The 14,770-nt window shown below is 26.1% G+C and overlaps 1 protein-coding gene across 2 annotated transcripts in view; it reads left to right on the top strand.

Moving 5' to 3' along the window:
- The first annotated feature begins 2,782 nt into the window (after positions 1–2,782).
- LOC119668769 (phosphatase and actin regulator 1) overlaps positions 2,783–14,770 on the top strand; it is a 413,254-nt gene continuing 401,266 nt past the window's right edge. For both annotated transcript variants that reach the window (XM_038078406.1, XM_038078399.1), the window contains exon 1: positions 2,783–3,308. In XM_038078406.1, coding sequence (XP_037934334.1) covers positions 2,813–3,308 — 496 coding nt within the window. In that variant the 5' untranslated portion in view covers positions 2,783–2,812. The remainder of the gene's footprint in view (positions 3,309–14,770) is intronic.

Below are 14,770 nucleotides of genomic sequence, written 5' to 3'. Positions count from 1 at the left end.
TAGTTGAAAAGCCACTCATTAGACTTAATGTTTATTTAAAGACTAATGAAGTTAATTTTGGAATTTTGAAATTCTGGTTAACTATTAAGTACTAAAATATGACTTTATGTTCTGCATAAAAAAATTATAAAGGAAATTTATTTAGTTAACATATATCTAATCTAATCGGCTAATCTAGTCCATTTGTAGGAATAGAAGTAGAAGAAAAATTTTATTTTATCATTCGCTGTTAAAACTATTTTAAATATATTTCTATTTATTTAATAATAAATTTTGAACTCAGTGGATAAAGATTAAAGTGGCTCCCTATTTATCCAGTTCGAAACTTTGAATAGTTATTTATTAAAAAAAGTGATATGAGAAATTAGAGAGATATGCTATACAATAAGATAGATTCAGGGAGTGTAAACTACTATACTTGTTTTTATAGAATTTAAAAAACAAAATAAATTAATCAATTTATAATTTGTTTTATATTTAAAAAAATAAATCATTTATTAAATAGAAAAAAAATGATAAAATTAATACATTAATAACTCAGGATAAATATTTATGTATTTATAAATTATATATTTATATACTTATTTTTTATATAATACATAAATAAATATGAACGTAATATGAAATATATTTATTAGAGGAGACAGTTAAAAATCTCATTAATGTAAATTATTAAATAAAATAAATTAATTAAATCAAATAAATTAATTAAATTAAATAAATGAATTAAATTAAATAAATTAAATAAAATAAATCAAATCGATATAAAATCTGAGAAAGAATCTGAGAAAAACAATAGTGACGTTTACATAAATTTGTTATATAAAAAAAACCTATAAAATATGGAATATAAACAATATAATAAATAATGCAATGAAATTATAATAAAAATAAAAAATATTTCAATAAAAAACTTAAAATAAATAAAAAAAAAATAATTTATTTTTTACTGAATATTTTTATGTTATTAAAAAAAAATTTATATATATAAATTAAAAAAATATATAAAATGATTAAACAAAATATTGTCAGTTCCTTGTTACTAAGTTAAAACCAAATTTATATATATGTATTTGTATTAATTTTATACTTAATTAATTTTAAATATTAATTTTAAAATTGATTTTTAATTTTAAATGTTAGTTTATTTAGAAATAAGAAAACTAAATAAACTCAACATAAATAAAATTACTTATAATTAATTAAATTAAATTATTAAATTAAATGTATATAACAATTAGTAGTACGGTTTAGTGTTATATAAAAATTGAATATTAAATTTTCTGTGTATTTTTATTTTTATATTTGATTGTGGTAATTCGTTTTTTTATTATTAGTAATACGAAAATTTAATTACTAAAAATTAATATCAATTTTATATTAATTAATTTAACAAAAATTAAAAATTAAATATTGAAAATTAAACACTTATTTTTTTAAAATAAAATATTTTTATTTTTATTTATTAAGTAAATAATGAAGTACTGAATAAAATTAATTTAAGCGAAATTAGGTAAAATAAATTCTTCTAACTTTTAATTATTAATTGAAAAAATAATAAAATAGTATTTTAATTTAAAAATACCTCTCGATAGAAAACTATAGTTTATATTAAGAATTTAGTTTCTTTTGTCAAAGCAGACATCAAAAATCAATTTAAAAAAAACATTCATTAAAAAAGTAAAATTAAATTAAAATTATATATTTTATTTTTATAGGTATATACAATAAACCCTTTTTTTATTTTAAATAATTTTATCTAATAATAATATTAATATTTTTGATTTATATATCGATTAAATTTCGATCATCTTTGACATAAATTTTTTATATAAATTAAATGATTGCAAAAAGGATACTTATTGAAAGAATTTGTTTATATAAAAAAATCTTTTTTTTACAGTTACGAATTTTTAAGGTTACTACATTTGTTTCAAATTGAAAATTACTTACATTAAAAAGTGAAAGCTAAATATTAAAAATATAATTTATATACAGTCATATATATAAAACAGTAGTTGAAATTGATGTTTCGTTGTTGCATAGAATATATATTTTATTGTTACTATTTATGAAATCAGCTTAAATACTGTACAAAAAGGATAAATAAATGCAACTCAAGTGCTACGACAGTTCAACGCTTCAGGTAGAAAATAAAATATAAAATATAAAATAAAAATAAAAAAATTTGACCTATAAGGCAGCATTAAATGGTATAAAATAAAATATAAATAAAAATTTTAACCTAAAAGACAGCATATGAATTTAATGAATTTAAAAAATTAAATTAAAAAGCAATTAAAGAATCAATAACGTTAAATAATAATAATATATAACTTTATGAAAGTGTTTAAAAATTAAAATATTTAAAATAGTAATTAAGTGAAAAGCTAAAGCTTATTAAAAACTTAAAAAGATTTATAAATATATCAACAGCTTACTGTGTTAATCGTTGTCTATTTAATAGTTACTTAAAAGTATATAAAAGAGGATTATAAAAAAATTTAATTCTATAATTATAAATACAAATGCAGCAAATATAAGCTTCCAAAATATTAAGCAAAGAGTTACTATTTTTAAATAAAATTATATTTAAAATTTATTTAAAAGCTATAAACTATATTTTGTGCAAAATACAAATCTATATTATTATATATAAATATATATATAAAGATAAATATAAAGATACAGAAATTGAATATATATAAAGTATAAATTTATAGTTTAATATTAAAGCAAAAAAAGACATTTTAGCAAATAAATTTTAATTAAAGACATATTTTAACTCAAACAACACTTGAAAGTAACATAAATGTTACACTACAATCGAAACGAACGATATCCACAATTGTTACCGAAACAACCGCATAAACAATTACCACAGGAAAATTTCCAGCAACAACAGCAACAGCAACATCAACTACAACAACAACAACTACAGAGAAAAATACCTATTTTACGGGTACACTATATACGCATCAATTCCAAAGACGGTAGTAGTGCCGGAAATGTTGCCAAAATGAAAACCATTGCTCCAAACATACGACGGCGACGTCGTTGCGATAAACATCATTTGGAATTATATCGCGATGCACCTGATGTGACCAGTGTAACAACAGCGAGTACATCCTCCCACGCATCAGTGCCACTAACAGTGAAATCAGTCTCAGCCACAACTTCTGCAGCAACATCACCAATACATGATATAGGCATACCAGCGCCACCAATAACGCCACCACCGGCATTCTTATCGGCTGGCTATAAACGTGGTTCAACCAGTAGTGGTGCTACAATCAAACGTTGCTTAGGTGAGTGAGTTTAGTCGAATCCAGTTGAATTTGCTTGAATTCCGTTGAATTGAGTTGAGTTGAGTTCAGTATTGTTAGTCCTTTTGCCATAAAATCCATAAAATTTGTAATCAAGTAAAGAAACTTGGTATTGTCGTAGTATTTCGTCTGTATAAGACAGTGCTTTGGAATGGCCTTAAGAGTACAGCGTTTGTGTGAGATACACAAAGGACATTGAATAACATTTCAGCTGGTGTGGCTGCTGGTCTTTTATGTGTTGACTATAAAAATTTATATTTAATTTTTGTACCAAATTTCAGTTTTATTGCAAAGTTATTTGCTGCCTGACTAACTGACAGTAGCTGTCAACTATTCTGACTTTTATTAAGCACATAACTCAGGGACAGGTTGATTGCCTATTTGTTACATGGTGGATTGATTAAGTTCGGTTCAAATGTCAGTCATATAAAAAAATCATTGTCAAATCGATTCACTAACTGTTTTATATGCTATAAAGGTTTCCTTTTATTGTTTAATGAAATTAATTTCTGTTAAAGCAAATAAAAATGTAAGCTTCCTTTGTATTTACAAAGAAATCAACGTTCTTAGGTTGACTAATTTAGCAAGTCGTGCTTAAATAATTTTTAAGAAAAATTTAAGCAAAAAAATTTGAACTTAAGTTTAAAATTTAATTGAATTAAAATTTTTTTAAAAATATCAGTTTAAATTTTAACATATGCTACTAGTAAAGAAAGGTCTTTGTTCTACCCATAAACTTACACATCCTCTGTAAATATCTTAATACATATATTTACATTTATTATACTTTTTTACATATTTATTTTTTACATATTTTTTACAAAAGTATTTATAATTTTTATGTTTGAAAATAGTAAATATTTCTTTATTTATAGTTCATAAGAAAGATAATATTTCTAGTATGCAGATAATGTAATACATATATTATAAATAAAACGCACTTCAAAGACTTGGTATAAGAAGAGTTCTCTGACCTTATAGCATACGTATCTTTTTCATAGAAACGTACGTATGCATTCGAATAAAGTGTAAATCGTCAGTTACTGCTTTTTTACTTATTTACTACCTTTAGAATAAAGAGTAAATCGTCAGATATTGCTTTTTTTAACTTATTTACTACCCTTAACTTGTATGACAATGTTGTCATCTGTACATTATTATTACACATTATAATACACATTATTAATATCGTAATTATATTGTTTATTATCTATCAATCTATATATAAAATAAAGACAGCAGCATTAGGGGCAAATAGATTCCACTTTAATATAGAAATTTAAAGCAGTTTTTAATACCATTATTCTATCTGTAAACTACTAAGTAAAACAAAATATATATGATTTCATATATATGGTATATGATTTTATGCATATCATACAAGAAACGACATCCTTACACATTTTTATAAATAGAGTTCAATTTGAATTAATAAAACAGGTTCCAAAATATATATGATTTCATTATGTCATTTTGTCTACCTAAGTGAAGGATGGAACCTCTTTTATTAATTTAAATCTAACTCTATTTATAAAAATGGGTAAGGAAGGATGTCGTTTCTTGTATGATATGCATCTTTAAATGAGCATTTTCCTGTTCTCCTGCTAGTCCAGCATTACTTGTATAAAGATCTGCAATAGAACAAATACCATTTATATAGAATTTTACTTTCAAATAATATTAAAATAGTATTTTGAAATATATTTCACATAAAAGAGTTATTTTATACACAATAATGAAAATATGTTAGACAGCTGTTGTCGTTGTTGTGAATTTGCTTATATGGAAGAAACTGTACACCACGTCATGCACCAGTACCAGTACAGTCTTTCATTAGAATAATTTTTAAAATCTTTGTAACCTTTTTATCACTTGCTTGACAGAACTATCATTCTCTAAAATCAGAGATGGAGTCAAGTTCATGATACATACAAGGTTAGTTCCATTTTACGTAAATAGAGATTCGTAGGCCTAAACCTTTGAACATTTAACTTAAGACCGGTCCTTCTTAAGATCATTATTCCGAACATTATTCATGTTCACTTGAAGTCTTGTAAATGAGGTTATCATTCTCTAAAACCGTATGTTATACGTGCTCTAAATGGTTCGTACGTCAATCGAAATTTTAGAGGGATACTTCCTGTCTATTGTGCTGACAGAAAGTGATATGTGTGGTTTCACAAAGAGTCATTATTCGTACTCAAATGAGCTTTAGTCGATAAGACTGTCACTTCACCGTAAACTAATCTAATATCAATATAAAATAATATTTTAGTTTTAAGCTTGTAATTTTAAAATTTAATTAAATAGAAATATCTAGTAACTTTTAATAATTTTTTTTCTTAATTAAGAATTTGTAAATGTTCCTCGTTCCCCGGTTTATTGCCGCATTAAAGTATTTCAAAGTTTTTTGCTTTTAAGTAAAAATGAAAATATTCAATACATTTAAAGTGTCGGTTTTGATTTTAACAAGTAATTAAACTATAAATATTTGTAAGTTTATTACAAAATTAATTTCCCAAGCTTTTGAGAAAATGTTATGAAAATGTTTTAACAATAAATGATTTTATGAGTATATTATAGTTGCCAAAATTTATTTGTAATAGCATCGGAATTTAGTTTTTAATTGAAATATTTTAATTTAATTATACAGAACTACTTTGAAATAATTTATTAAGAAATTCGTGATTTTAATTTATTCTTCACTTAATTATTCCTAATTTAGTATATCAACAGTAATTAAAAGATTTTTTTACATGCTTTACACGCAATATGGTTTGAAAAGTATTTATATGAATTTTGTTTTATTTAGTATTCTTTATTTATTTAATAAATTATGTTATATTCTTAAGGCAATTATTTGAGATAAACCAAACAATTTTAAATTAGTAATAGACAATACTATATAATAATTATTTGATCGTGATGTAAGAAAGCAACTAGTCCAAAATATGTTTTTAAATCGAACAGAGTATATATGTTAAAAATGTTATAGCGGCAGGACATATCTTTTCTGCTGGAAAGCCTATTATCGAACACAATTTTTTTTTATTCTTTGATATTGACTGGATTGGTATTGGATTGAGTCCAAAACCGTCCAAAATATAGTGTATCTGTGACGGGGTTGTGTCTCATGACCAAAATATAAATTGAAAACGAAAGAACACATATGCCCAAAATATTAAGGCAACAGCCATTCTTTTTATGCAGGAATGCAAGATTATCGAACTTAATTTTTTTCACTTTTATGAAGTTTTTTGTATGGGACATGAGGTCGAAAAATGTCCAGTACATGGCGTGCAATCAAAGGCGAGGTTCCTCGTAAAGAAAATATACATTAATATTTAAGCAATAAGTACATAAAAAATTATTAAGTCAGAATCCATTCCTATTATGCTAACATACAGTTATGATTAACTAGCACAATTTTCACTATTCACTGTTGCTATATTTTTATTTGATAAAAATAGAGTTTGACCCAAAAATATTAGATTACGTTCAATATATATTTTGAAGGTAATTCATAAATTGACTTGACTGGCAATCTTTCTATAATTTTTAAATCCTGTTTTGTATTAAAAAATATTAGCAATCCACATCGTTTTATTTTTTTAATATATATTTAGTGAACGCTAAATACCTTAAGCAATTACTTTAATATTTAAAAGAATTTAATGTTAATTTTTACTTGCCAAAATTGACACGTCTTTGTGACGAAAAAAAACTATTTAAAAGTTAGACGGATTCGAATAGCAAAGAAAAGACAAGGACAAAAATTTCAACGCTGTTTCGAATATTGCCAAGTACTTATCATCAGTGCTCTTAGGAAATATTCGTATTTCTAAATTAGTTTAGAGTCCGTATATAATTTAAATTTTTGTCAAATAGGTGTAAATAGGTGTTCGCAACATAAAATTGTAAACAAACTTTCTTTACGTGTATTATAAAACAACATGAAGTGGAATGTAACTTCCAGAAGAAATTGGTGAAATCAGTTTATGGGTTCTGCCCATTTCTTTCTGGGCATACCAAAATACAGAACTAGTAATTCGAATAGAGATTTTTAAAAAAATCATTATCTCATTATATTTAAATTATATATTCCCAGAAATTCTCGGTAAAATAATCACCAATCAAATGCTGTCTCTTAAGTGTTTTTTATTCAATATCAAAATGATTAAATCGATTTTATCAAATAATATCCGCAAGTATTTCTAAGTAATTGCAATAATATGAAAAATAATCTAAATAAGTTATATTTTATATGTATTTTTTGTTCATAAATATTCTTTATTCCTTAAAAGCTACTTAATGAAGCGTTATCCTAAGGCCAGCTTTAGTCATTTGTGGAATTCGTATTCGTATAAGCACACATGCAAACTTCTCTCAAATGAAGCATTAAATAAACATCTGTTTTATGTTGATTTCAGCAAAAACATAACACATAATATTTATTAAATCTCTCAGACCATAAGCCACTCACATATATAATCCTTAATGGTGTTTTAGGAAAAATGTGAAGATAATATGTGATGGTACTAATTTTTCGCTAGAATAAATTCGATGCTTTAATGCAGATAAAATGAAACAAAAGCAGTGCGTAGAAATTTTAACAAAATTCATTCAAATAAATGGAATAAAGAAACAATATAGCAAAATAGCTTATATGTAGCTTTTCTGGCAGAGCATGGTTTTAATGCAATATGAAATAGTAAACTCTATATCTAAACTCATATAGTTTAGATACATACATACAACGTAGCTTATAGATAGAAAATTGTTTTTGCAATATTAAAAGTATTTCGTTTCAAACATTTATATACATAAGTATATTGTATACTTGTCTGTTATTGTTAATATTTGTTATACAATTAATTGTTACTTTATAGTTTTTAAATAAATCTATTGTTTATGATATTGAATTTTATATAAACAAAACCCAAAATATTAATATTCAATTTCACTACATTATAACATTCCATAAATGCATCTGATTTTCAATAGAAAAATCAACAAAAAATTAAAAAAAGAAAAGAAATCTCCTTGCAGCAGTTTCAGGATTTGTGTTCATTAATAGAAACAATATTGTTTTACTATAAATGTGATATATGATACTACATACACTTGTAGTAACTACTGCCAAAAAGTTTTATTACCATTCAGTTGGCATATGGATAGTTGAGCTTCTTCATACGCACATCTCAACAAATCAAATCATTTTTATTTATTGATCGATAGCTGCTACAAAATAAATAGGAAAAATATTCGTTATTTAGGTATCATCTGTAATATTCGAGATTATGTTTGTACAAAATATCTTATACATGATATCCTTAGTTTTACTTTACATAAAAATAAAATATTGCAAGTGCTCTGGATGTATAAAGGAATGTATACACGTACCAATCTAAATTGATATAAGAATTTTTGGCATGCTGTAGTGAAGTATTCACCGCGGCTATATACATATAGTATAAGTACAAATCTATGGCACACTGTAGTGAAGTCTTAACAGCGTTAAATACATAGAGTATAAGTTTATATCTATGTGAAAAAATCATATTTTATATATACATATATATGTCTTTATGAATTTGTCGTTTATATATCTTTGTTATCAATCTCTTGTCTGGTGACATATTTTCACCAAAAAAAAAAATTCCTTCCTTCCTTCCAGGCCCTTTGCACAATTTTGCAGCTACTTCCGATTAAAGTCTCTATCTGTTAAACTGTTGCAATACTATAAGAATTATACCAGTTTTTTTACACAATTCTACATCTACTTCCGGTTAAAGTCGCTATTTGTCAAACTGTTGCTATGTCTACTGTCTAACTAAATTGCACCAAAGTATTGGAACATATCTATCCTGGTACCAATTCACAGATATATCTATAAATATTAATTATAACATCGATCATAGTAGATTTAAAATTCGAATTCTTATTCGACACGGATTAAACTATAGGTATACTTGTATAATAGTGACAAGTTAATCCATATTTATAGGGACGGCTCAAAAGCAAGAAATAAATATGGATAAGGTGCTTTTTTGGATACTATCATTAAATTTTCTCAATTCAGAGTGTGCGCAAACTATTTTAGAGTTTTCTAGATATAGTTTTAGTAGTTCATGAAGTGATTGAATGGGTAGTTAAGCGATATCTATAGTATATTTGCACGAATAAGTAAATTGCCATTAAATCACTCACAAATATGGATACGAGATCAACGTCAATAGCACTATGTAGCTCATCTTCAAATGATATAAAACAAACAGGTTACATTTATCTTATTTTATTTCCGGTACCAACTGATATTACGGGAAATTGTTGAACTGAATAGCTATCCAAATACAGAAAAATTTTTAATATAAGTATCTTGTGCTCTCTTTGGTCATACTGGTATCACATGAAATTGTAAAACTGATGAGCTGATCACACACGTCATTACTTTTTATGTCTCCTGAAATTGTTTAGATTATGATCTAGGCAGCCTTATCAATATTCTCTCGAATAGTACAATAATATAGAAAAACATATTCAGTTCCTTATCTTGTGCGTCTTGTTAGACAAAATAGAACTGCAAAAGCACACAAAACATAACTAGCAGATTGAACACTTTTGCTATGTATTAAGGCAATACTGACATCTGCTGACGTTAATCTTTACAAGTCTTTATTTGATAGATGTATACGCAGCTAGGAAAGGTACTTCCAGTAGAGAGTTATATAGAAATTGGTGAGTCCTGGTATAGAAGAGACGCTTAAGTGCATAGTCTATCACTCTCCAGATAAAATGGTCAACTTATTGCAAGATTTTTGTATGTATACTTACTTACTTACTGTATCAGTTCATCAAATACTGTGTTGTATCAAAATAGTTATCAGCAGGGAAGCAGGAAATACGTTTTTATCATATTGAAAGTATAATAAAAAAAAAAATCATTTGATAAGGTAGAATATAGGAAATACTTTGCTTTGAAATTTACCAGCTAAACAAACAGACATTTTTTCTGTATATGTTACCTACTCAAGCACAACCCCATCGACGTGGTTCACAAGTGATTCGTTTTCATTTCCTGATTTACATGAACAGCATAGCTAAATTGATATGTGCAATTAAGAACTTCATGCAGTACTGCTTGGAACATGGAATTTTGTAGTGCTTGTCGGATTTATTTTTCATATAAATTGACTTTATCCTTGCACGAAAATATTTTACCATATTGAAATTTTTAGAAAAATTTTTATCATTTGAACTGCATGCCTTTAACCACACTAAATTCTTGGCTAAGCACTATCACTTGAGGTAGGATGGTTCCTGCAATAAAAAGGTTTTCTCTCTACTAAAATCAAAGTTATAAAATTCGAATTTGAATTTGAATTTTGTTACCTATGTAAAGCAAAATATGCCTGTCATCTAAAAATTTCACAGGAATAAACCCATTTAATAACACAAACTTGTGTGTGTGCCTATGGTTGATTTAAAATTTATAAACTTTTTATTTCATACCAACGTTTGTTGCATTAGCAATGCAAGGCTTTGAAGTAAAGTTTATTTTGTGAAAATTTATTTCGATACAGTGCTTAATTCTCCTTTATCCTTTTTAAGGTATTAATTTTTTAAATTTAGTTTTCAAGTTTCTTTTTTGGTTTTGTGTTTATATTTCAATGCAGGTAAATTTAAACAAATTTAATCCGCTTTAGTTTGAAAGTAAATGAAATCAATTAGTGATGAATTGCAGTGCATAATTGAATTTTGTAAATAAATTTCAATATATCTTGTGCAGTAGATATCTCAATAAAAACTAAATTAAGGTAATTCTTTGCATGACAATTCTTTCAGTTGAAAATTTCACTACATATTTTTGCAAATTTTTCGTTGTACAATTTCATAAAATCATTCAATATTTCACGGAATCCATGAATACTCTACTGTACCAGTAACAAGATTAAAAGAATTTCTCTTACAAGCCTTGGAAACTATGCAATTATTCATATTCCTTCAAAATATTTCAACGACTATTTTTTGTTTGTGTATGTTATTTGCTACAGTGTACTTACATCTGCTATGAGTATACTTGCCATGTTTTTCATTATTATTCCAATCATGACAACGTCGTTGATAATTGTATGAAAAAATAAACTTATACAATCGGTCTAGAACTCTTCTACCATTGCAGCTTGACAAGGAAGAAAGGAAATATATAATAACTTGTAGTATTTTTATTATAAAAACTTTTTTCATTACAAAAATAATAAAAATAATAACTTTTTATCTGAAATGAGAGTTCAGTTCAAAGTATTATAATTCAAAATTCAAAGTTTACTTTAAAATTATCCCAATTAACTTAAGCAGCTCATAAAATCAGTTACCCACACAAAACTTCCTCTCTCATGACTTTATGCAACTAATTTTTATGCTGTTTATTTAAGGATATACGCTGATTTCCGTGCACTCTAACCTTCAACTCATTTGAGGTTGCCAGCGCTACTGCTTTTATTAATATTACTGCTACTCTTATTTCCTTTATATATCTGCCACCAATATTACTAATACTACTACTACGCTCAGTTCCTTTGTACATCTACTTATTATAGTATTTCTTGAATATTTTTTTGTATCTTTTCAAATTCGATATCTTTTTAAAAATTTATGCAATTAAATTCATTTCTTAGCTTTCATTTTGCAAATTGCTGCACCATGCACCACAAAGCTGCTTCTCTACCTACCTTCAGTTGCTGGCTGTATTCAGATTTTATATTCTAGCACGGCTTGAATGAAAATATGTTTTATAATTCTTACTTTTGAGATTTTTGGTGCTGCTTTGTTGTGTTTGCTTGGTACTTCAAAGCACTGACGCATATCCTTTTTAGTTTAAGCACTCAATCGATATGAAATTTCAGCTTTTGCAGTGCAGCTTCCTCGCTTCCTTGCTGTGTGAGAAATGCAGATTTTAGCCGCAAGCTTATAGTTGCGCTTCTTTTCATTGCACTTGCACTGAGCACACAAATCCTAAAATCTTTAACCAACAATTTTAACAGTTTCGGTTGTAATGCAGTGCGGTTTTGTCAGGATTTTCTTGCTGCTGCAAATATTCATCCATGAACAAATTTACTTTGGGAAATTTACTCTGAAAATTTGCTTTACACATTTTGGTGTTGTAGTTTTGTTGTTGCAGATACAAGCTATAAAACATTTTAGCTGCTAAGTACAATATCATTTTTTCCTATGGTTTTTCCGTTCCTTTGCATTTTCACTATTGCGATTGTTAATAATCATGTTGTTGTTAAAATGTAGTTGATTGAAGTATTGTAGTTTAAAGTATAGAACAGACCTGTTGAAGGATGTGCTTGTTAATATGAAAGTAACTTAAACCTCAACGCTTCAATTTATTTTATTTAAAATTTCTTACGAAATTGGTAAGGAAAGATTTGATTTTTGATACAATAGTGGGTTTTTAGGTAATTATTTATTTTAGAATTTCTTCATATTATAAATTAAATTAAATTATATAAATTAAATAAACAATTAAATTCTTGCTTAGTTTCTGAATTATATATATATTATTAACACAAATTTTTTTTGTCGAATGTGACCCGTCTTATGACAAAAAGAAAACTAGAAGGGTTCGAATTTTAATAAAGAAACAACAACTACAAAAATTTGATTAATTTGTTGAAATTTCTGTAGTTGTGCTTTCTTCATATATATATTGTTACATACTCTCTTATGCACTCTATGTAATTGATTGATAATTCTATGAGAACTTCACTAAATAGTTTGAGTGAGCTTAATGAAGATTACTTGGATGCAAAAGTTTCAACTGAAGAAGTTCTAACAGGATTAAGAAAATATAGAGAATTCTTAAAAACTATCAAAATAAAAAAACGAGGTATTCTGGTCGTAGCATCCGATGTCCAAAATATGAATTGCTGCAACTGATTGTGGATAGTAGAATCGAAAGCAAACACGGCATGAGAAGAAAACGAATGTCTTGGTTGAGGAACATCCGACACTGGACTGAGTTAAGAACGATTGGAGATCTTGTACATACTGCTAGAGACAGAGAAAACTATGATTGTGTAACATTCAGTTTTTAAATACACAATTAAACAAGAAGAAGAATGAAACAATCAGTGCAACTGACTCACTGAGATCATGATAAGTTGTCACATAACTTATATGTTGTTTGCTATCATATACTTGAATTGCTGGATAAGTCTATGAGAACTTTGCTAAATAGCTTGAGTGAACTTACTGTAGTATGCAGTGTAACTGACCACTGAGACTCGACGAGACCTTACGGTGCACCACAGTTTATACTTTATAGTTTTTGATTAGATTATTCTACACACATATAAAAGAAATTATTTTTATTTGTTAGTTAACCAAATCCTCAATCTAATTTCTATATCCACAGAGAGTTTCAATAAACTTACTATGGATTTGAGGAAAAAGTTTGAATTAGATAAATCGAGCAAATTCTATTCAACTAAATCCAATAAAACTCTTAGATATTTTATATATTTCTCATAAAGAATAAAAAATTTTACATTGAGATACATTTGCCATATTTATTACTTGCTTTATTTATTTTTAAAATTCCGAGCGTTCTGATTCATGTTTATATTGTTTGCAATTAAACCCACAATATTTATTCTAAATTCATAATTAAATATGTATTCTCTATTGAAAAGTTTTGCTATTCGTTATATGCTTTTCAGATTTCCTAGTTAGTATTTTAACTTTTTACTAATCAAGTATATTTTTAAAAAAGTTTCGCGATAGTTTGAAACTTTCTGATTCTAAAACTTTTATTAATGAAGCCTTGTTGATAGCAAACTTCAACTTAACACATCAAACCAACAGCAAAAATTGAAATCAGAAAAAACTTCTGCAACTTGCAGTTAAGATGGTTCTAATAGGATTATAGAGAAATAAAGTTGAAAACAGCTTAAATGTATTTCCTATTTTTTTAGAAAAGTAAATACAAAATAATATATAAATATAAATACAAAATAATATGTCAAATAAATTTTTTAATGAATTTAATGAATTTAAATTTTAAATGGTACATTATATATAATTTTTTTATTATATTGTTAATTGTGTGTCATATGTCGAAAGCTATTTTTGCGAATAGAAAAATAACATCTTATTTGGTGCTAACCAAAAATTTAGTCTTTGTATATTGTATACAGTATACACAACGTAATTAATGTGACTTATAATAACAAAAACTAAATAAAATTACCAAAAAATGGTAACTAACAAAGAAAAGATCCGTGACTATCATATTTGACGTATATCTTTCCCTGTACATAGATTTTCTACTTGACGTATATTTTTTCTAAAGGTAGATCCATTCCTGAACAAAAACCTTCTTCTAAACGTATAGCTTTCCCTGGACGTAGATGTGTTTCTACATTTCTCCCTGAACC

This window comes from Teleopsis dalmanni, chromosome 1 (assembly GCF_002237135.1).
Source record: "Teleopsis dalmanni isolate 2A chromosome 1, ASM223713v2, whole genome shotgun sequence".
NCBI classification, from domain to species: Eukaryota; Metazoa; Arthropoda; class Insecta; order Diptera; family Diopsidae; genus Teleopsis; species Teleopsis dalmanni.
This window is presented reverse-complemented; position numbering and strand designations above follow the sequence as displayed.